We start from the raw sequence: 20,223 nt of genomic DNA on the forward strand, positions 1-20,223 counted from the left end.
CTCTGTGGGTGTGACCGAAAACTGACCCGATTCTCTCTCACTTTCTCCCTCTCTCTCTCCCCCCCTCCATCTTTCTCTCCTCCCCCCTCTCTCCCTCCCTCCCCCCCTCTCTCTCTCTCTCTCTCCCCCTCTCTCTCTCTCTCCCAGGCGTATGAGTGGGCTCTGGAGGGCATGCGTCACCTGGCTTGCGTCAGCATGGAGGACTGCTCTCAGCCCGACAAGTGCCAGGGTGTGATTGGCTGCCTGGAGGGTTACGGGCGCCAGCACCCAGCCATCCCGGACGGCCGCTTCCAGGAGATGAAGGAGCTGGCCGGGGAGCTGAAGAACGAGCAGGGCCTCAGGCAGTGGAAGTTCGCTTGGTCCAAATGCCAGGAGACCCGTCAGATGTTTGAGAAGAAGCTGGAGGCGGCGCTGAGGACGCGGCGAGGCATACCGGAGAGCGGGGCCGGTGCCAAGGCGTCCGGCGACGGCGTGGCCACGCCCAGACGCCACTCGGAGGGTCAGGGAGCGCGCGGCGGCGGCCACGAGAGGAGCTCCAGCTTGTCGCTCTCCTGCCGCAAGGCGTTCTCGGGCGTGTGGAGCGCCGGCCGCGAGAGGCTGTCCTCCACCTCTAGCTCCGCCTCCTCGTCGTGCGCCCCCAGACCTGAGGCCTCTGGGGGCGGGGACTGTGGCTCCACCCCCTCCATAAACTCCTCCTCCTACAGCTTGGAACCCCGCCTCCCCCCGCACACGCCCCTCGCCCCGCTGCTCCACAACCCCCGCCTCACGCGCAGCGCCTCGTCCGAGGAGTCGTCCCACCGCAACCGTCTGGAGGCCCAGGCCCGCGCCACCTCCTGCTCCTTCACCCCCACCCTGCCCCCCCTCGACTCCGCCTCCACCCCCAGCGCCACGCCCGCCAGCCGCCGCCAGCTGCTCCGCAAGACCCAGAGCTTCGACTGCCCGGCCACGCCCGAGGGCGCCCGCTACGGCACGTGCCAGCGGACGCTGAGCGAACCTGCGCGCCGCGGCAACACGGGGGTGTTCATCAAAGGGCTGGAAGTCAGCAGCACCGAGGTGGCCGAGCGGCCCTACAGCCCCAGGCTGGCTGCTCACGGCTGGGCCGCCCCTGCGGGGGAGGGCCTGCAGACCCCCGGAGCCAGCGCCACCAACAGCCCCGTGGCCGAGCCTCGTGCTAAAGGAAGGTGTGTGGTCGACAGGAGGCTTGTTGTTGTGCTGGTGGGAGATGAAGGCTCAGTTTCCCAGACATGGATTAAGCCTAGTCTTGGCATCATGACTTTTTCATTGGACATCTTCATTGAATTTTTTCTCTTTTAATTTAGGGCTAGGCTTAATCCATGTCTGGGAAACGGAGCCAAAGTGTGTTTGTAGGTTGAGTAGCAGATTTGGTTTGTTCTGTGTGAGAGAGGGGTTGGAGTGTCTGGGTTTCACCAGGACTTCTGTTTAGTCCAGGTATAATACTCTTTCTCTGAGTGCATCAACTCCATAGGGAACTTGCTGGAAACTCAATCTTTACAGTATATACTGTCCTCCATCTCTCTGACTCTCTCGCTTTCCCTGTCGCTCCCTCTTATTCTCTCTCTGTTTCTCTCACTTTCTCTCTCCCTATCTCCTTTCTAGAATGTTCCCCATATCTTCTAAGGTTTTTGTATTTTATGCTAGCTTACATGTGTCAAATGATCTCAGTCTGTTTCTGTGTGTGTGTGTGTGTGTGTGTGTGTGTGTGTGTGTGTGTGTGTGTGTGTGTGTGTGTGCGTGTGCGTGTGCGTGTGCGTGTGCGTGTGCGTGTGCGTGTGCGTGTGTGTGTGTGTGCGTGCGTGCGTGCGTGTGTGTAAAAGACCAAGATAATGGGGGCCAGGCGTCATGCTAGTTGTTGTGTCAAGACCAGTCACCCCCCCCCCCCCCTGGGATGGAGCTGTAATGGTTTTGCCATGCACCCCCCCCCCCCCTCCCCTCCTTCACCTGTGACCCCCATGAGAACATCCCCCCCCCCCTCTGACCCCACCATCATCACCCCTGCTACAGACCACTGCTGCTATCCTGCCACTGATGACAAATCCAGCCCTGGGAAGCCACAAGGAGCTCCTTTGATGTGCACACACACACACACACAGTGGAGGACAGATAAATTCAGACACACACCCCCCCCGCTTGTCTCCATGTGGTTTACAGTGGAAGGCTATTCCACACCAATTAGAGCGTATCCCATTAATATGGGGTCCCAGGCGAGGGGGGGGGGGGGGGTACTTTAACATTCTCTTGCTTGTCTCACCCAGAGAGAGGGGTTAAGAGTAACACGACAACTTCCCTGAACTGACACACAGCTCCCACACTTCCTCCGTTTGGTATTCAAGTCGTTGGGAAAACAGTTCTAAATCTTTCTGATTTGGATCCCTCACACATGGACGGTTCTGAAAGTGTGAATTATTAGTTTCCTGTGTTTGTTTAAGCTTTCTTTAGCTTTCTCATCTTTAAACACGTTGGAGATTATAGTGTAGTTGACGATATATCGATATCTTCTACATCGATTATATCGTTGTTTGTTTTGGTATAGAAGGTTGTGGTACTGTAGTACTTGAGAACTTAAGGTGGGGGGAATTAAGTCTGGTTTCTTGTGTGTGTGTGTGTGTCTGTATGTGTGTATGTGTGTGTGTGTGTCTGTATGTGTGTGTGTGTATGTGTGTCTGTGTGTGTGTGTATGTGTGTGTGTGTGTGTGTGTGTGTGTATGTGTGTGTGAGAGAGTGGGTCGGGAGGGTTTAGGGGGGTCATTGTGTCCGAGGAGGCGCTGTGTGTGGCCTCAGGCACTGAGGAGAGCTGGGCCAGGTGCCACACACACACACATCACCCCTACTCACCATCCATGCCCAACGGGGTGGCAGAGAGGAGCGAAACCCCCCTAGGGCTGGCACTCCAGCTAGAGAAGAGCGAGGAGGGAGCGAGGGGGACAGAGAGGGGGAGGCCAGAGGCAAGACCCCCCACACCTATTGTTGCTTTTGTCCCTTTAAGTACACCTCTTCTGTATTTGTAAAGGTCCTTTTATCCAGCTTGCCAGTCTCTCTTGAGAAGCCAAAAAATAAAAAAGAGGTAATAGAAAGCATTAGAAAAAACGTAATTATCTTCCACACATCCATGAAATAAGCTTCAGGTCCAGTTTTCCACTGGCTTAACCTTGTGGTCGTCTCTTAGCCCGGTGGGACAAACGAGTGCTTCTGTTTTTCATTTTAATACGTCTTAAGGTTCGTCTTGTTTGTGCCCCAGTGCAGCAGGGCCTGGCAGACCTCATACCAAGAGGGCTTTAGCCAAGTAGCCCACCGACAATCAGGCATTAGCGTTAGCTAACTTACACACACACACACAGTATTATAAACACCTTCTATCAGGCCCTGGAGACCTGCAGAAACTGGCTGTAGGGCCGCCAGCTTGTAGACCTACCAGCATGCCAAGAATAACACACTGAGAGGGAGGGAGAGACAGGGAGGGAGAGAGACGAAAAAAAGGTTTATGGTCTTGGGAAATAAATCACCCAACAACCGTATTTTGATTCGACTCTGGACCTCAGAAGTGATTTAAACAGTGTTTGAACCCAGTGTTTGTCTCAGTCCAGTTGTTTTGGTCTCACTGTGTCAGACAGCCTCCAGTCACATATGCACATGTTCAACCTCAGTCCCAGCTGTGTGTGTTCCAGCTCTGAGGGGCTGTTTGACTCGCACAGAACCAAGGCCTGATGTGAAACCTGTGATACCTGGTCTGTTTGTCTCTCGTTCTCAAGAACATCAGCAGGTCTCATCTCACCGGCATCTCCTTGATCCGGTCTTGTGATTCAGCAGATGCTTTTATCCCAAAACAACTTATAAATACTGCTTATAGTGAGTACAGAGGAGCTTCAAAGATCTAAAGTGCACTGTTAGAACAGTATTTTACATTTACATTTAGTCATTTAGCAGACGCTCTTATCCAGAGCGACTTACAGTAAGTACAGGGACATTTCCCCCGAGGCAAGTAGGGTGAAGTGCCTTGCCCAAGGACACAACGTCATTTGGCACGGCCGGGAATCTAACTGGCAACCTTCTGATTACTAGCCCGCTTCCCTAACCGCTCAGCCATCTGACTTGACATTTTAGTGGTCGGAACTAAGGAACAGTCTGTGAATGGCCAGACAGCGCTGTAACAACATCAACTCAACATGACGTGAGTCTGATAACAGGTCGGCGCAGCAATAAAAAGAACATTTAATCTGAAGTGCAACACTGTGAACAACCTCTCCCCTCCCACAAAGTCCTGTCGTGTAAAAGGGCACCGTGACTCATCCTCGCTGTGGCATAGATAGCATCTCGGTCACAGGGATATGATGTACAGGACCTCCCTCCAGACACGGTGCAGAGACCTGCTCTGACATGCTGGTACAAGCCTCCACCCGTCTGGGAAGGTGGTTGATGTTAAACGTTCCTTTGACGTTGTGCCCCTGATCTTGATTTTTTACAGTTTATTCATTAAGCTAGACGCTAGTATAGCGTCTGTGTGGATGTGTCAGGGCCTGTCTGTGTGGATGTGTCAGGGCCTGTCTGTGTGGATGTGTCAGGGCCTGTCTGTGTGGATGTGTCAGGGCCTGTCTGTGTGGATGTGTCAGGGCCTGTCTGTGTGGATGTGTCAGGGCCTGTCTGTGTGGATGTGTCAGGGCCTGTCTGTGTGGATGTGTCAGGGCCTGTCTGTGTGGATGTGTCAGGGCCTGTCTGTGTGGATGTGTCAGGGCCTGTCTGTGTGGATGTGTCAGGGCCTGTCTGTGTGGATGTGTCAGGGCCTGTCTGTGTGGATGTGTCAGGGCCTGTCTGTGTGGATGTGTCAGGGCCTGTCTGTGTGGATGTGTCAGGGCCTGTCTGTGTGGATGTGTCAGGGCCTGTCTGTGTGGATGTGTCAGGGCCTGTCTGTGTGGATGTGTCAGGGCCTGTCTGTGTGGATGTGTCAGGGCCTGTCTGTGTGGATGTGTCAGGGCCTGTCTGTGTGGATGTGTCAGGGTCTGTCTGTGTGGATGTGTCAGGGCCTGTCTGTGTGGATGTGTCAGGGCCTGTCTGTGTGGATGTGTCAGGGCCTGTCTGTGTGGATGTGTCAGGGCCTGTCTGTGTGGATGTGTCAGGGCCTGTCTGTGTGGATGTGTCAGGGCCTGTCTGTGTGGATGTGTCAGGGCCTGTCTGTGTGGATGTGTCAGGGCCAAGCGGGCGGGACTGGGGTCTCTCCCAGGTCAAGTACAATACAGCCTCAAAGCTTGGAGTTAGTCGTGGTGTTTGTGCTTTTCTGGTGTGTGTATGTGTATGTGGAGACAAGCTCATAAGTAAAAATAGATTAACTTGCTACTGAAGTTGAATGTTTACAGAGTTTTTGAGACCTCACAACTGCTTTGTCACTTACAATACAGAAGCCTACATTTTCAGTGTCAGTGGAGACTAAACATCCTTTTTCTGCCTCCCTCCCCTCCCTCCCTCCCCTCCTCCCTCCCTCTCCCCTCTCCCTCCCTCCCCTCCCCCCCTCCCAGCAGCAAGCTGCGTCACATCGTGGATGAGATGGTGAGCACGGAGAGGGAGTACGTGCGCTCGCTACGCTACATCATCGAGCACTACTTCCCTGAGATGGAGCGCCCCGACCTGCCGCAGGACCTGCGGGGGAAACGCTCCGTGATCTTCGGGAACCTGGAGAAGCTGGTGGATTTCCACAGCCAGTTCTTCCTCAAGGAGCTGGAGAGCTGCTGCAACCACCCGCTCCGCGTGTCCCACTGCTTCCTGCGCCACGTACGTAGATGCGAATCTAATGCACACCGGGGTTGGGGGTTGGGGGGGTGGTAGACATCGAAGTTCCGAGAGGCTTCGAGGCAAGTTTGATTCGAGTCCCGGTCCGCTCCGGGGTAACTTCAGGTGGATTAAGTGCAGCCAAGTTTTCGAGCTAATTCTGACATGAAGCTCAGATGCGAACAAGGTTGTTCTAACCACTAACACTCTTGCTGGGAAGATGTGGGACAATTGTTTTGTATGTTATGTGAGTACAGTGTTTCACAATAGTGTTTTAGGGAGTCAGATGGCTGAGAGGTTAGGGAATCGGGCTAGTAATCTGAAGGTTGCCAGTTTCCCGATTCCCGGTCATGCCAACTGACGTTGTGTCCTTGAGCAAGGCACTTCACCCTACTTGCCTTGGGGGAATGTCCCTGTACTTACTGTAAGTCGCTCTGGATAAGAGCGTCTGCTAAATGACTAAATGTAAATGTTTTCTATAGAACGGGGACACCAAGGGCGTCACACATCCTGAGGTACCGAATGTCTCAATAGTCAAACACTTGCCTCATGGAATGTGCAACACGATCTTCAGGAGGTGGTTGACACTGAACCCTTAACAGTTGGCACGTCCTCCGTGTGAATGCTGTATGTTTCTGATCATGTCAGAAGCCAAACAAAAGCTCCCTGTGTTTACGTTCAAGAGGTGATTGTCAGCCCGTCCCCTAGGCTGAAACTCGACCTGGGAGACCTGCAGGTGGAGCCGCCTGAACTGGCGTGGATTGGCAGGAACGCCAGTTATGATTTACAAAAAGAAAAAGAGTTATGCACATGGATGTCAGGGCAGGATTTGACACACACACACACAGCAGGGCGGTTGGGTAGGGATCATGGATTTGCTGGGTCAGTTCCTCCAGTAGGTGAGGTGTTGTTCTAGTTTTAAACCCGAAGGAGATGGTTTTACCCCTCAAGTATGAACCCAGCTGTGCAAACACACCCCTGCCTCTCCCTCCCTCCCTCCCTCTCTCTCTCTCTCTCTCTCTCTTTCACAACCTCTGTTTCAATCACTCCATCCCAAAGCTCTCTTGTTGGTTCTCATGTTGGCAGAACCTCTCAAAGCTTCTCGAATTCTCTCATCTCTCGATACAGTCCATAGAAACTTTTTTCATCTCGTCGTCGCTCCCTCTCCATCCCTCCATTTCTCTCTTTACATTCCAGTGGTATTAGAGCGTTATCAAAGCAGCCCGCAGGTACTGAACTCTCATATCCAGGCCTGCCCACTCCTTCACCTCTGTACATCCCCTCCTCTTCCTCTCCCCTCTCTCTCCTTCCTTCTTTCTCTATCCTTCTCTCCTTCCTACTCTTTCTCTCCCCTCTCTCTCTGACCCCCTCGGGTTGATTTAGTGGTGCAGAGTTAAAGGGTCTAAATGTTTTCCACAGTTTAAACAGCACACACAAGAATAGACCTCGGTCAGAACCACCCCAGCTCTACAGCAGAGAGAGACCCGGGGTATTCTTGGCCAGAAAGGCAGCGGTGAAAGATATCGCACGTTTCACACGAGTATAAAATGCGCCATAAAGCATTTCGCCTCATTGCCAACAGTTGCGGCCAAGCAATACTCAAATGACAAGATATGGAAAATCGCATGTTTTCCGCTTGTCGCAGGAGTTCTGTAGGAGAACAAGAGGGTGTTCTGTGTGCTGAAATGGGTCAGAAATTGTGTTTTTTTTAACCTTATATATAACTGAAATGCATCCCTCCCTCTCTCTTTGAAACCCACAGCAAGACCAGTTTGGCCTGTACGCGCTGTACAGCAAGAACAAGCCCAAGTCTGACACTCTGCTGGCCAGCCACGGAAACAGCTTCTTCAGAGTGAGTCTGGAGCCTTCAAACACACACACACTCACACACACTGTCCACCTAGCCATCATGTTTGCATCAAGACAAAGAGAGAAATTAAGAGAACAATGTTTTTACATTCACATTTGACGATTCGTCAATCTAGCAGAAGCTTTTCATCCAAAGTGACATACAAATTAGACACACAGACCAGCGCACACTGTACAGAACACCAGCCCTAACCCTCCAACCACCACCCCTACCCCCTTCCCTCCGTCCCTCTCTCCCCCAGAACAAGCAGCTGGAGCTGGGGGACAAGATGGACCTGGCGTCCTACCTGCTGAAGCCCGTCCAGAGGATGAGCAAGTACGCTCTGCTGCTGAAGGACCTGATCAAGGAGGTGAGCGAGGCTCAGGACACGGAGCTGGCCTACCTGCGAGCCGCCGCTGAGATGGTCAAGTTCCAGCTGCGCCACGGCAACGACCTGCTGGCCATGGACGCCATCCGGGACTGTGACGTGAGTGTGAGCCACGAGAGGACACGCCCCCTGACCCCCAGAGGGGCGTGTCTATCACAAGAACCTGATCAGAATAACTCCACTATCAGAGATCCTGTATATTAAATATGTGTGTGTGTACCTGTGTGTGTGTGTGTGTGTGTGTGTATGTCCTGTGTGTGTGTGTGTGTGTGTGTATGTCCTGTGTGTGTGTGTGTGTGTGTGTATGTCCTGTGTGTGTGTGTGGTGCAGGTGAACCTGAAGGAGCAGGGTCAGCTGGTGAGGCAGGGGGAGTTCACCGTGTGGTACGGGAGGAAGAAGTGCCAACGCCACGTGTTCCTGCTGCAGGACCTGGTGCTGTTCAGCAAGCCCAAACGCATCGAGGGCGGCCTGGACGTCTACATCTACAAACACTCCTTCAAGGTGGGGCCCGCAGCACCAGGCCAGAGGAGAGGGGAGAGCAGAGCAGAGTAGACTACATTTACATTTAGTCATTTAGCAGACGCTTTTATCCAGAGCGACTTACAGTAAGTACAGGGACATTCCCCCCGAGGCAAGTAGGGTGAAGTGCCTTGCCTAAGGACACAACGGCATTTGGCACAGCCATGAAACGAACCAGCAACCTTCGGATTACTGACGCAATTCCATAACCGCTCAGCCGCCTGACTCCCCTACTAGAGCAGAGTAGACTAGACTACAGTAGAGTTTATTGAACCCTGGGTAGTATTGCACTGTTATAGACAGGAGTGTCTCAAAGCCTTTTCTCTCACCAAGCAACAGCGATAACATAACGACATGATATACACGCAAACATGAGGAGGATTCGCTTGGCGCCTAGTCAGATTGGACAGTAGGGGGAAACCAGGGCTTAGGGGAAATCAGTGTGACATCACTAGTCTGGTTTCCAAATGTGGCGGTCTCCTCTCGTGGTCCCAGACAGCAGACGTGGGGATGACGGAGACGTCTGGAGACAGTGGGCTGCGCTTCGAGGTCTGGTTCAGACGCAGGACCTCCAAGAACCAGACCTACATCCTGCAGGCGGCCAATCAGGACGTCAAGCACGCCTGGACCTCTGACATCACCAGCATCCTCTGGCAGCAGGCTAACAGGAACAAAGGTGTGTGTGTGTGTGTGTGTGCGTACGTGTGTGTATGTGTGTGTGTGCGTGTGTGTTAAAGAGTGAGATAGTCTGTTAAAACACAGTCTTAATCTAGACAAATACAGCTGTGTGTGTCCGTGTGTGTGTCCGTGTGTGTGTACGTGTGTGTGTCCGTGTGTGTGTCCGTGTGTGTGTACGTGTGTGTGTACGTATGTGTGTCCGTGTGTGTGTCCGTGTGTGTGTACGTGTGTGTGTACGTGTGTGTGTACGTGTGTGTGCGTGTGTGTGTGTACGTGTGTATCGCTCCTGAAGCAGCTCACCTTACACACACCCCACCACATCACAGCAGTAGCAGCTTTTAGTCATACGGCTCCAACAACCAGCGTCGGCTTGTTTGTGTGTACGCTAGCTCAGTCTCACACACATCATCTCTCTGTCTGTCGTGGGCTCAACCCCACCAGGTCTGAAAGCAGAGACAGAGACTGTCCCATTTCTGCATTTCTGCTAACTTGTCTGGTAAAAGCAAGGTGTGCTTAACGTGTGTGTGTGTGTACAGAAATCCGCATGCAGGAGATGGTTTCCATGGGCGTGGGCAACAAGCCCTTCCTGGACATCAAGCCTAGCGACGCTGCCATCAACGACAGGGCCATCGACTACATCATGAAGGGCAGAGGTGAGGACACACACACTCCTGTAGGACACACTGAAGACACACACTCACAGCAGGAGGCTGGGCATGGACTAGGTTACACTGTTTTCACAGGACCATCCAAATCATTCTGTGTTTTGTTATTGCGAAAAGTAATCTCCAGTCTAACATAATCGTGGCAGTCACAGTAGTGTTTTTTTTGGGGGGGTGGGAATTGGTGCTAATGTGACTAATATAGACTGTACAGTCTGGTGCCTAGCCCTGAATCTAACCTGCCTCCCCTCCCTCCCTACCCTCCCTTCAACCCTCCCTCCTCCACCCCTCCTCCCTCCCCCCTCCCCCAGGGGCCAGGACGAGAGCCTCCATCGCCGTCTCCCTCTTCGACCACTCCAACCCCTTCAAGCGGGCCTCTGGGAACAGCTCTGGGGCCGGGGCACCCGCGGCCTCGGGCCCCTCGTCATGCAGCCTGCTGGGGCCCCTCAACCTGCACATGTACAGCAACCAGGCGCTGCTGCCGGCCTCGTCCGAGAGGCCCTTCATCTCCCCCTGCATCGAAGAGGACGAGCTGGAGAATGAGACCAGCAGCCAGCCCTCCATGAGTACGTGGTCCAGCGTAGCCTAGCGACGCCAGCATCCGTTCCCACGCCAATGGAAAAGTCAGATTAGAGGAGGGGGGGTTAAGGAAAGGAAAAGTCTTTAAAATGTGTGACACAACACCGGATTTTTCAAATACAGTGGTGTGACATGGTGTCTCCCTCCCCTCCTCCCTCTCTCTTCCCTCCCTCCCTCACCCCCTCCTCCCTCCCCTTCTCCCTCCCTCACCCCCTCCTCCCTCCCCTTCTCCCTCCCTCCAGCCACAGAGAGCTCAGGCTCGTCCTCTCACTGTCTCTCAGGCAGCGGGGGTTCCAGTGGTTCAGACAGCGGCTGTGTGTCTAGCCACCTGCCCGAGGCCCTGTCCGAGGAGCCCAGCTCCCCCTGCGAGCCCTCCTCCTCCTGCTACTCCCCCTCCGCCGCCTCGCCCGCCGCCGCCGACAAGCCACGCTTCAACAGCCAGTACATTTCAGCCGTGAGTAGTAGGGGATGTCGACACCCACACAGACACACAGCGTCGTACTGCAGGGGCGGAACTTTGTTTTTTGGTTGGCGGGGAAGCTTTTTTGATAACTTAGGATGCGGACGTTAAATAAATGTTTTACTATAATTGAATGGCTTTTCATTAATTATAATAAATATAATCATTAATTAATTGATGGATGTCAGGTGTCGGATGCGTTTGGAACCAATCCTTCGTGTTCGAAAAAGTGGTGGTTTGGGCACCATGACTTTGCCTTTGATTCTATACATTCTCGATATATAAAATGTGCATCTCTTCAGCTTGGAGACGTTGCTTTTAAACCCTCCTGCAGTTCCACACCTGTAGAAGTGGGCGTTCATATCTGTTCTACAGGTCAAAGGTCAAAGCATAGTGCCGTATCCACCCTCTCCTTGCTCAAACTCACGAACCATGTCCTGGTGTACACAAACGACACCCTCTGGACAATCAGCTGTGCCTAACCTGAACTCTGACAAGCACTCACACCTAAACCTGACGCTGCTTATGTGAACTCCGGTAACGTTCATGTCATCCCTGCTGACCTGGGCGGTGCTGTTTAACCCGTAACACGCAGTCTCTAACCCCAGCTCTCTCCCTCCATTTACAGAAAGCAGCTCAAATCATAGGGCCATCCACTATAGTGTGATCCCTGTAATCCTGCTTTGAGTAAGTGGAGCGACGCTTTTCATATGTTCCTCTCTCTCTCTCAAGTCAAATCCTAACATCTAAAACCACTGCAATCTACAGCCATGCCCCCCTGGCTCACGGCTTTCTGCCTGGTGTCATTTCTCCACGGTCGTGTGGCATGTTTTTAGAGACTGGGAGAGCTGGGAGCAGTTGTGTAATCTTATTTGTACTTGTTTGTTCTTCTACAGGTTTGATACTTGGCTATCACCATCAAGACAAGACCACGTGAGAAGATGGAGGGGTCTACGGCCGGAAGATTGTTTTATTGATCCTCGCCCGCTTTCACCATCAAGACAAAAACCCAGAGAAAAGATGGACGGGGTTTCTTGTGGTCATTCTCAGCACCAGAAAATCTCATCATCACTCACAAACACCAGCTAGGACATAGCACTGTTTTTTAAAAAGCCACTTTTGAGCATAGCTTTTATATCGTGTAAAAAAAGAAAAAAAAGAAAAAAAAAGTTGATTTAAATATTCTTATATTTATCCTCTTTTTTTGCTGGTGCAGTAGTTCTCTGTACTATATCGGTAACTGTAAATAATTCTTGTTCTAGTTTACAATGCGGTTATAAACTGCTCCTGTGTTTTCTCATAGACCACTTTAGCTGCAGACTGCAATTGAAAATGGCAGATAGTGGAAGGTTTCTGAGGCAAGACTGTGGACGTGCTCTTCTTAAGCATAGACGCCTTTTTATTTTTCATTTTATCAAAGGCTCTTCACGGTCGTTTGGTTTTAAGCGTTTCGTTCCTTCGTCTCGGCCGAGTTCGTTTTTTTCCCCGCCACTTCCGTAGTGCCTGCGTCTTGTGGATGGTGTGGTGTGTTACGTCCCCACGCCCAGCTCAGCTGTTCATTTGAGACGGGCTGGAGAACGGAACAGCCTGAGAGGGAGAGAGAGAGATAGAGAGAAGGAGATAGAGAGAGAGAGAAGGAGAGAGAGAGAGGAAGAGAGAAGGAGAGAGAGGGATAAAGTAAGGGGAGGATGTTAGAGAAAGCGCTAATGCAACTTTTTCCATGTTCATATTTTCTGAGAAAAAAAGATGGCATTAAGAAAGAACACCAAAATGTACATTGTCTGTAAATATTAGCCCGTAGGAGAATAAGATTGTGATAACTTTGTACATGTATGTATTAACCAGCGAAAAAGCAGGGAATCACTGAAGTGCCATTCTCAAATCGACAAAACACACAAAAGAAAATGTTAATCACATTTCCACTCGTAGCTGGAGCATGAATGTGTACTCAAGTGTCATATTTCTTAATCCTAACAAGTTCACACGTATTTAATAAAGATGGATTGCTTTGTATCCAGAAGGTGTGCGTGTGTGTTTTCATTGGTCGTCTGGAGGGCATGTGTGTTTGTGTGTGTGTGTGTGTGTGTGTGTGTCTCACTGCGGTGAGCTGGGACACACGAGCGGTCCGTTCCCCAGGGAACAGAGCGCTGGTGTGGCAGTGTTGTCTCCCCAGCAACTCCAAACATGACGTGTAGCGCTGGGCTAAGGTCAGGGTGAGCTGGAGAAAAGAATGGAAACTATAGTATTAAAATGGGGCGGGGGGGGGGTGCATTTTGTATGTATACTAAACAAGTAATCCTGAAGTTAATATAACTGTTATACGTTCATTCAGCGACTGTGTGTGTTTATGAATACTGTGTGTGTTGTCGCTGCCTGACTGGCTGTTAGAGGAAGCGTTCCCTTTGAGGCCCTCACCTTCAGCCAGCGCTGGAGCAGCTCTCTCTGTTTCTGTCTCCCAGGTGAGATGATCCTCATCAGCTCAGAGACAAAGTCCTCCACCTCAGTCTGTCCGGTCTTGGGAACATTAAAGAGGGATGAAACTAAAAAAAGCTCATCCTCTAAAGCAACGTTTCAAGTTAGTGTCTTCTGTTTAGTTGACCTGGGACGACTACATAGATCATTTACTGGGAAAGGATTTGAAAGGAATCACGGTGAGTTTGATTCGTATCCCAGCTGATCCCTCAGTGTCTCTACACCGGGTTAGTAACATCAAACCACCATCAACCCAGGTCTGCTCCACTCCCCCTCTCCTCTTCATGAATATGAATCAGGCCTACCCAGAGGGCGTAGACCAGGTTGGCTATCTTCACGGTGTTGTCCTGGGAGTCCTGTAACCTGACGGAGTCTAGGATGACCCCCGTCAGAAAAGCGTGGCACTGCCGTCCGTACACCATCTCCTCGTAGGACAGACTGAAGCACGCAAAGGCCACATCTGGAAGGGACGACATGGACTTGTTTACCACTACAAGAAATGCCTTGTCTTTAAACTCTGATCCTCGCTCATTTCGATGAGAGGGAAACCTCAAATCAACAGCAGAATTAAACCCAGATCTGCCCCATTTGAGTGTATGAATAATTTATGGTGATTATACTTTCCTTGTAACACCGCCAGGAAACATAACACGCTATAGACTGCTCTGCACGACAGCTTGTGTTTTGTTCAAAGGAATGTTGTTTAGTAAAATCACATTTAGCTGGAATAGAAGTCAGATGATTGCTTTCCAGGGAAAACAATGATACAGACATTGTTTAGATAAAAGAAAATGATCTGTGCTTCCCTCTAGTGGACACTTTCACGTACTACCACAACAGCTGTGATAAGCTGTAAATCAAATTCTGTACACTCAAGTATCCTTAGTACTTAGCACTAGATGTATTATATGAACTTACTTTGATCATCTTCTCTTGCGTCTTGCACCTTGTGTGATTGATATTCTGAGGAAAAAGCATCCAGTTCCACTCTGAGAATCCTGACTTGACAGCAAAATTTAAAAGGACTAATATTCATAAAATCAAACGTGATTGATTAGAAGAGGTTCTTATTCATCACTCATGCCTAGCCCTATGTCTAGCCCCCTATCACTCTCCCTCCCCTTACCCCTCTCCTCCCTCCCCTCTCCCTCCCTCCCCTCTCCCCTCTCCCTCCCTCCCCTCACCCCTCTCCTCCCTTCCCCACCCTCCCTCGCTCCCTCCCTAAGTGCATCTCCCACTTCTCCCTTCTCACCGGTGTACAGACTGGAGCTGGCAGTGTAGATGACACTCTGGGTGAAGCAGCCTCCTGGTTCTCCTCTCCCCAGGACAGCAGGGTGGTCCACCCTGACGACAGAGCCCTGGACAGGCAGCACACAGCCCCTCACCGGGAACACACAGCCCCTCACCGGGAACACACAGCTCCTCAGGGCAGGCCCGTTCCAGCCACTCCCTTCCCCACCTGAACACAGGGACACACACACACATACACACAGGGACACACACACACATACACACAGGGACACACACACACATACACACAGCTGCAAACTTCATGGCATGCCTATTGCGAGACACAAAAACGTCTGTCGAAAAAAGGGATTAGCCTTGAGTTAATATAGCGAGATATAGAGAAGGAACCAAATCTCCACTCTACGTGCCTGTCTTACTTGGCTGAGTCACGATGTAAGGATTGGCTCTGCTTCGCTCCCCCGTCTTAGCTGTGTGTGTGGGGTGGGTATGTGCCGTGGGGCCCCTAGGGAGCCTCTGTCTGGAGAAGAGGGCAGTGAGGGCAGACAGCCTGGCCGAGGCCAGGGCAGGGAGGGGGTCTGTGGGGAGGGAGAAAGACGTGGAGCCCCTGGAAGCAGCTTCTGGGGTGGTCCCGGTTCTGGCGGTTGGCCTAGACGGCGTTCCCCAAGGCTCTGTTTTTGGGCCAGTCTGAAACACACTCTCCACCATGTGTACCAGCTTCTGCAGAGGGGCGGACAGATTCCCCGCCTCTCTGCCTCTCTGGATCATTCTGCGGAGGGAGTTCGACATCTGTCCTACGCCCTCTGGTGTCCTCTTTGTCGCGCTGCCCTGACTCACTGACGACAGATTCCCACAAACCGCTGGTTTTGATTTCATCATCTGCCAAAGAGCCACAGAGATTTGAGTGGAGTCGCTGTGGTTTTGTGTTGCCGGGAGTTCTGTGTTGTCGAGTGTTTTGTTTTGGAACACGCTTGTCCGCGTTGCAGAGATCTTGGTATTGGCGGCGGATGAAGTTGGCTGACAGGGTCTGTCAGAGGGCAGAGATCTGTCAACAGGATCTGTTCTACGGAGAGCTGGTGGAGGTTGACTTGAGCCAGCTGTGACTTCTGTAGTGATGTAGCTGCCCTCCGCTGTGTTTAGAATGGGGTGTCTTGGCCTCTGTGCACCCTCTGGGTCTTCAGACAGACAGACGTCCCCATCCACTGAGATGAAAGGGTCTTGGGAGTTGTCAGAATTTTGCCACTGTATTGAACTCGGATCCCTGCTCTCCTGTGAAGATTCCAACAAAGTGTTCCAACTTCCAAAAACCTCCCACACAATCAATACAAACTATAAGCAAATGCAACTGGACTTGTAAACTCTGGACTGCAGCCATTTCATCCACACACACACACTCTCTAGAACAAACACACTCCCTAGAACACACAAACATTCACTAGAATACACACACACACTCCCTGAAACACAGACACACACACACTATCAGTAGACACCTTGGGCCCTGACACAGACATCCCCCCTCTCCCTCCAGGATCTAAATTCCCCTCTGGAAAACAAAGTGTTTGGGGGGAAGTTAGAGCAGCTATTGAGCTACTGCAGAACTCCAACGCGTAAAAGCATTCAGGAGTTGACTTTGACAACAGTCCTAGAGAGCTGTGCCAGCGATGATTTAATTCACACCCGTGGAAAATCAGAACCTCTCATTCTTTATATTTGGCAGGGTCGACACAAGCACGGGTATACTTTGTGGAAACTGATCCCTACAAAGCAGTGTTGCTCTCCGTCATAGACAAGCAAGGACATGGCTGAAGAGGAGGACATGTTGTGTGAAGTCTCTCTGCTCTGGGTCCAGACCCTGGGTGGAGAGACAGACACAGGTGCTCCACAAGTCTTCCAGTAACCCAATACTGCAGCTGGACACAATATTGTTTGCCAGTCGTCAAAAAGTCAAACAAAGATCAAAACAATGTGACAGGCTTTACACTGATCCCCATATGACCGTACTGGAGTATTATATCAAATTGATTAATCCCGATCAATAACCATTGGTCCATCGCCTGTGGTCCATGCTGGAGGCTAAAACCAACATACTGACCCACGATGGCCCACTCATCACCTGTAATCTGTGCAGTCCTCAAGAGCGCCACTCAGCGAGGGAATCTGGAACTCCACAATCTCATGGAGGAGCAGCTGCCATTCCCTACACGGCAAAGACCAACCAGAACACCTTTGTCAAAATGGACGCCATTTTGGATCTACACCTCCGGTTTCCGACCGCCCTACTCTACCTGAACTCGGAGGGCAGCAACAGCCGCCCGCATCTCAGGAAGTTGAGTATGTGACGGAACATTTGCCCGTCTCCTTTAACAAGAAGACTCTCTCCGAACACGATCCAGCTGGTCTTCTTGACGTTGGATAGCAGCTCTGGGTACTGAACACAATGTCCAGATTTAAAGTTTCCATTACTGACTCGCTACTGTAGCTTTGCATTCAAGAGCACAGAGTGAATTGGCTAACAGATGATCTTATGGGTTCCTCATAGTTTTAAACTTGTGTGTACACATCTGCAGCTGTTTAACCCCCTCAGCATAGTCATTATGGCAGACCAGGATTTGTACACAAAGTCACTGTGTCCAATAACGACACCATATTTGTTAATGTTTTGCTAACAACCAGATTTTTTTCACCGAATAAAATGCCAGTAAAGTGACAGGAGATGATTGGTCCACAGTACCTACCTTTAAAAGGGTTTTAAAGTAAGTGGCGTACCAGTGTGTTCCAACATAAACTTTAATAACTTTATAAACGCTGAACGTTGCCACTGAGGCAGACCAGGGCCATGCCGTAAAAGACCCTGTAAAAGACAGAGCAGGGAAAAACAGCAGTTTTAACTCAGCCTAACAGGAGATCCACAGTGTGTGTATGTGCGTATACTGTGTGTGTGTGTCTGTACATAGAGTACGCTAGCGTTGTGTGTGTGTGCGTATACTTTGTGTCTCTACATACAGTACGCTAGCGTCTGTGTGTGCGTATACTGTGTGTGTGTGTGTGTGTATTGACAGGACTCTCACCCCCTGGGGTTTTCTTCCTGAGTAGGAACTCCCACAGCGCCTCCTTGAAGGCCTGGTAGGCCTCATCCTGCTGGTCCAGGTACTCACACAGCCCCTGGAGCTCAGGCCCACTCTCTGTGAGAGGCAGGCGGCTTGTTCCCAGCCAGTTCCTACAAGCATAGCCAGATGGGAAAAACAAGCCTGCAGCTAACATGAGCCATATTTTAATGTTTACTTTAATGTTGTCGCATTCATTATGGATCACGGAATGACACTTAAGTAGGCTACGGATACGACTTACTCCACGTGCTGGAAGACGACCCCGTTCCCACACATGTACAGCTTGTTGCCGGGCAGGTCTCCGTCCACGTAGAGCTGACCCAGAGCGGAGTCTTGATACCTCACCAGGAGGTCAAAGGTCATCTCGTACAGAGGTTTGGGTGGCTGAGGGGTCGACAGCTCACTGGCATGGGCTGCTGGAGGGCAGTCACCATCGAAGCTAGCCTCTGTGGTCCAATTTACCATGCAGTTACAAGTCACACACATCCCAGAGCTGTCTTAGAGCAAGGCCGTTTTCATCTTCCAACACACTTACGTCCAACCTGAGATTTCTAAGCAGGTTGAAGTATGTTGTCTTTTAATCTATATGGACCTCAACTATGTAATCCGTCCACAATTCTAGAAATGTTTGGCAGCACTGATAAGGAGCTTAATAAACACGGAATGAAGTGTCATGTGTGATTATCAATCTGATCCTTACCATGTGATTCCTGCAGAGTTTTCATGAAGTGGAACATGCCAGATGATCTCGCCTCCGTGTTCAACCTCTCATAATCACTGAACTGCTCCGGGAGCACAATCTTTCCCGTCTGAAGGAAATTAGCTTTAATGACACAAAGCAAACACAGGTCACTCTGGTTAACTGTTCCCAGCCGTCGCCCCTGCCTCATGTTCAAACACACAGCAGTTCACATCTTGCGGCTGGATGGATAGATGGATTTTCAACTTGTTTGGAGATGTTAAATGAACGACAAAAATAACCTACAGATATTTTGGGCTTATTCTGCTAGTGAGAGAGAAATGAAGGCATGACATTTTTGTCAATTCTTTTCAGAAGGAGGTGTTTTTATTCTTGATCACGATGATCTCTGTCTGGTTTTGTATTGTTGCTATAGTAACAATAGCTTGGATGGCTAAGTGCTGTAGTTAACATGGGCTTTTCCTGTTTGGCAAAACAAGCTAGTTGAATGTGCTTAACCCAATAGTACAATTCCGCTACCATCAGCACATATTTTTCCAGACATAGTAAAAAAAAAAAAGTGATGGCTCAAGAGGTCAGAATTAAAGCCAATCGCAATGAATATTGAGTGTGATCCTTTACTTACTTCAACAGATGTAGAGGCACAAGGCCATGGACATTTAAAAAGTACTTTGAGACCCAGGGGCGTTTCTACACAGGGGCCTACAGGGGCCAGTGCCACTGTAAAAATGTCCCTGGCCCCCCCTGTGGCCCCCCCTGTGGCCCCCCCTGTGGCCCCCCCTGAGCTGACTGATTTTTTTTTACACGTTTTTCTTCTTCTAGTAGTCATCATGAAACGAGGAAGGGACATTGCAGCCTTTTTTGCCCCAGTAAATAAAAAAGTTAGAGAAACATATCAAAGTATTGAGAGAGCTGAGGAGCTGGAAGAGGGAGAGCCAGAGCCGTTTGTATGATTTTAATGTAAAGCTAAATTAAAGTATTTAATGTTTAAATATCATTTGTTTCTGTTTTTTAATGTGCCCCTCTGATTAAACACTGCCCCCCCCCCCCCTTGGCCCCCCCGTAAAATTTGTCTACAACCGCCACTGTTGAGACCTGTTACAGCTGGTTTCTTCCTGCTAGAGCTGAGCATGTTTTATTTTAAGTTGTAGTGAGGTAAGCAGACCTACAGGTTTGTTTGAGATTGTTTGGGTTTGATGCTTGCCTATGAACCTGAAGAGTGGGCTGTCACACTCGATGATGGCCACATTATCACACAGCCAGAGCAGGTTGTGTGGTGTCACCAGGTCTGGGTACAGGCGGATCTGTTCCATCGGCAGGAAACAGTACAGCACTTCCTCGTCTCCATCGATCAGCGGGGTCCCGATTAGGCCCAGCGGTACTGCATCATGGACTACAGTTTCCCAGACAATGACAGATAATTTGTAAGAAAATTACAAATTAAGTAGATCACTTGTAAAATAAACAACACATTAGTAATGTTACGAGCAATGAGACATGTTGCAGGTTAGGTCATATTAGCCTGCGACCGGACCTAGGTTTACCTGAGGAAACGGGACTGGCAATGACTTCCGGTAGCTTCTTGTTGCAGATGCGGGTTTTCCAGTAATTCAGAGTGGCTCTCTCAGCGACTTGAAGGTCTACTGGCCGAGCACGCAAGTAATGCTTGCCTGATTGAAAATGTTCTAAGGCCTTGTTGAAATTGAAAAATATTATCACTACAGTAAGCCTAGCATCCACTCATCTTGCTGTTTAGGCTTGTTTGACTCAAACTCAAGTTATC

At 50.5% G+C, this 20,223-nt stretch overlaps 2 protein-coding genes across 2 annotated transcripts in view; one reads left to right on the forward strand and one right to left on the reverse strand.

Annotated features, from left to right (window-relative positions):
* Positions 1-12,930, forward strand: part of plekhg4 (pleckstrin homology domain containing, family G (with RhoGef domain) member 4) — a 46,801-nt gene extending 33,871 nt beyond the window's left edge. The window contains exons 11-20 of the mRNA XM_062472094.1: positions 148-1,181; positions 5,526-5,778; positions 7,538-7,627; positions 7,887-8,111; positions 8,343-8,513; positions 9,027-9,207; positions 9,746-9,862; positions 10,183-10,437; positions 10,693-10,904; positions 11,807-12,930. Coding sequence (XP_062328078.1) covers positions 148-1,181; positions 5,526-5,778; positions 7,538-7,627; positions 7,887-8,111; positions 8,343-8,513; positions 9,027-9,207; positions 9,746-9,862; positions 10,183-10,437; positions 10,693-10,904; positions 11,807-11,812 — 2,544 coding nt within the window. The 3' untranslated portion in view covers positions 11,813-12,930. The remainder of the gene's footprint in view (positions 1-147; positions 1,182-5,525; positions 5,779-7,537; positions 7,628-7,886; positions 8,112-8,342; positions 8,514-9,026; positions 9,208-9,745; positions 9,863-10,182; positions 10,438-10,692; positions 10,905-11,806) is intronic.
* LOC134028279 (BTB/POZ domain-containing protein KCTD19-like) lies at positions 12,459-20,223 on the reverse strand. Its single transcript, XM_062471750.1, has 16 exons — positions 19,985-20,223; positions 19,645-19,833; positions 18,441-18,563; positions 17,982-18,186; positions 17,702-17,850; positions 17,369-17,484; positions 16,919-17,061; positions 16,747-16,830; positions 16,395-16,485; positions 15,050-15,899; positions 14,635-14,841; positions 14,301-14,345; positions 13,688-13,842; positions 13,326-13,424; positions 13,009-13,128; positions 12,459-12,497 (listed from the first exon to the last, which is right to left on the reverse strand). The coding sequence occupies exons 2-16, from the start codon at positions 19,751-19,753 to the stop codon at positions 12,459-12,461; spliced, it is 2,535 nt and encodes an 844-aa protein (XP_062327734.1). The 5' UTR covers positions 19,754-19,833; positions 19,985-20,223.

The sequence above is a fragment of the Osmerus eperlanus genome, chromosome 10, assembly GCF_963692335.1.
Source record: "Osmerus eperlanus chromosome 10, fOsmEpe2.1, whole genome shotgun sequence".
Taxonomy (NCBI): Eukaryota; Metazoa; Chordata; class Actinopteri; order Osmeriformes; family Osmeridae; genus Osmerus; species Osmerus eperlanus.

Coding starts and splice junctions, on each gene's coding strand:
- LOC134028279 (XM_062471750.1), bottom strand. CDS start 19,753: ATGGAACAGATCCGCCTGTACCCAGACCTGGTGACACCACACAACCTG. Junction 15,900..16,394: donor ACGGAGAGCAACACTGCTTT/GTAGGGATCAGT, acceptor GAATCTTCACAG/GAGAGCAGGGATCCGAGTTC. Junction 13,425..13,687: donor ACCTGGTCTACGCCCTCTGG/GTAGGCCTGATT, acceptor AATGTTCCCAAG/ACCGGACAGACTGAGGTGGA.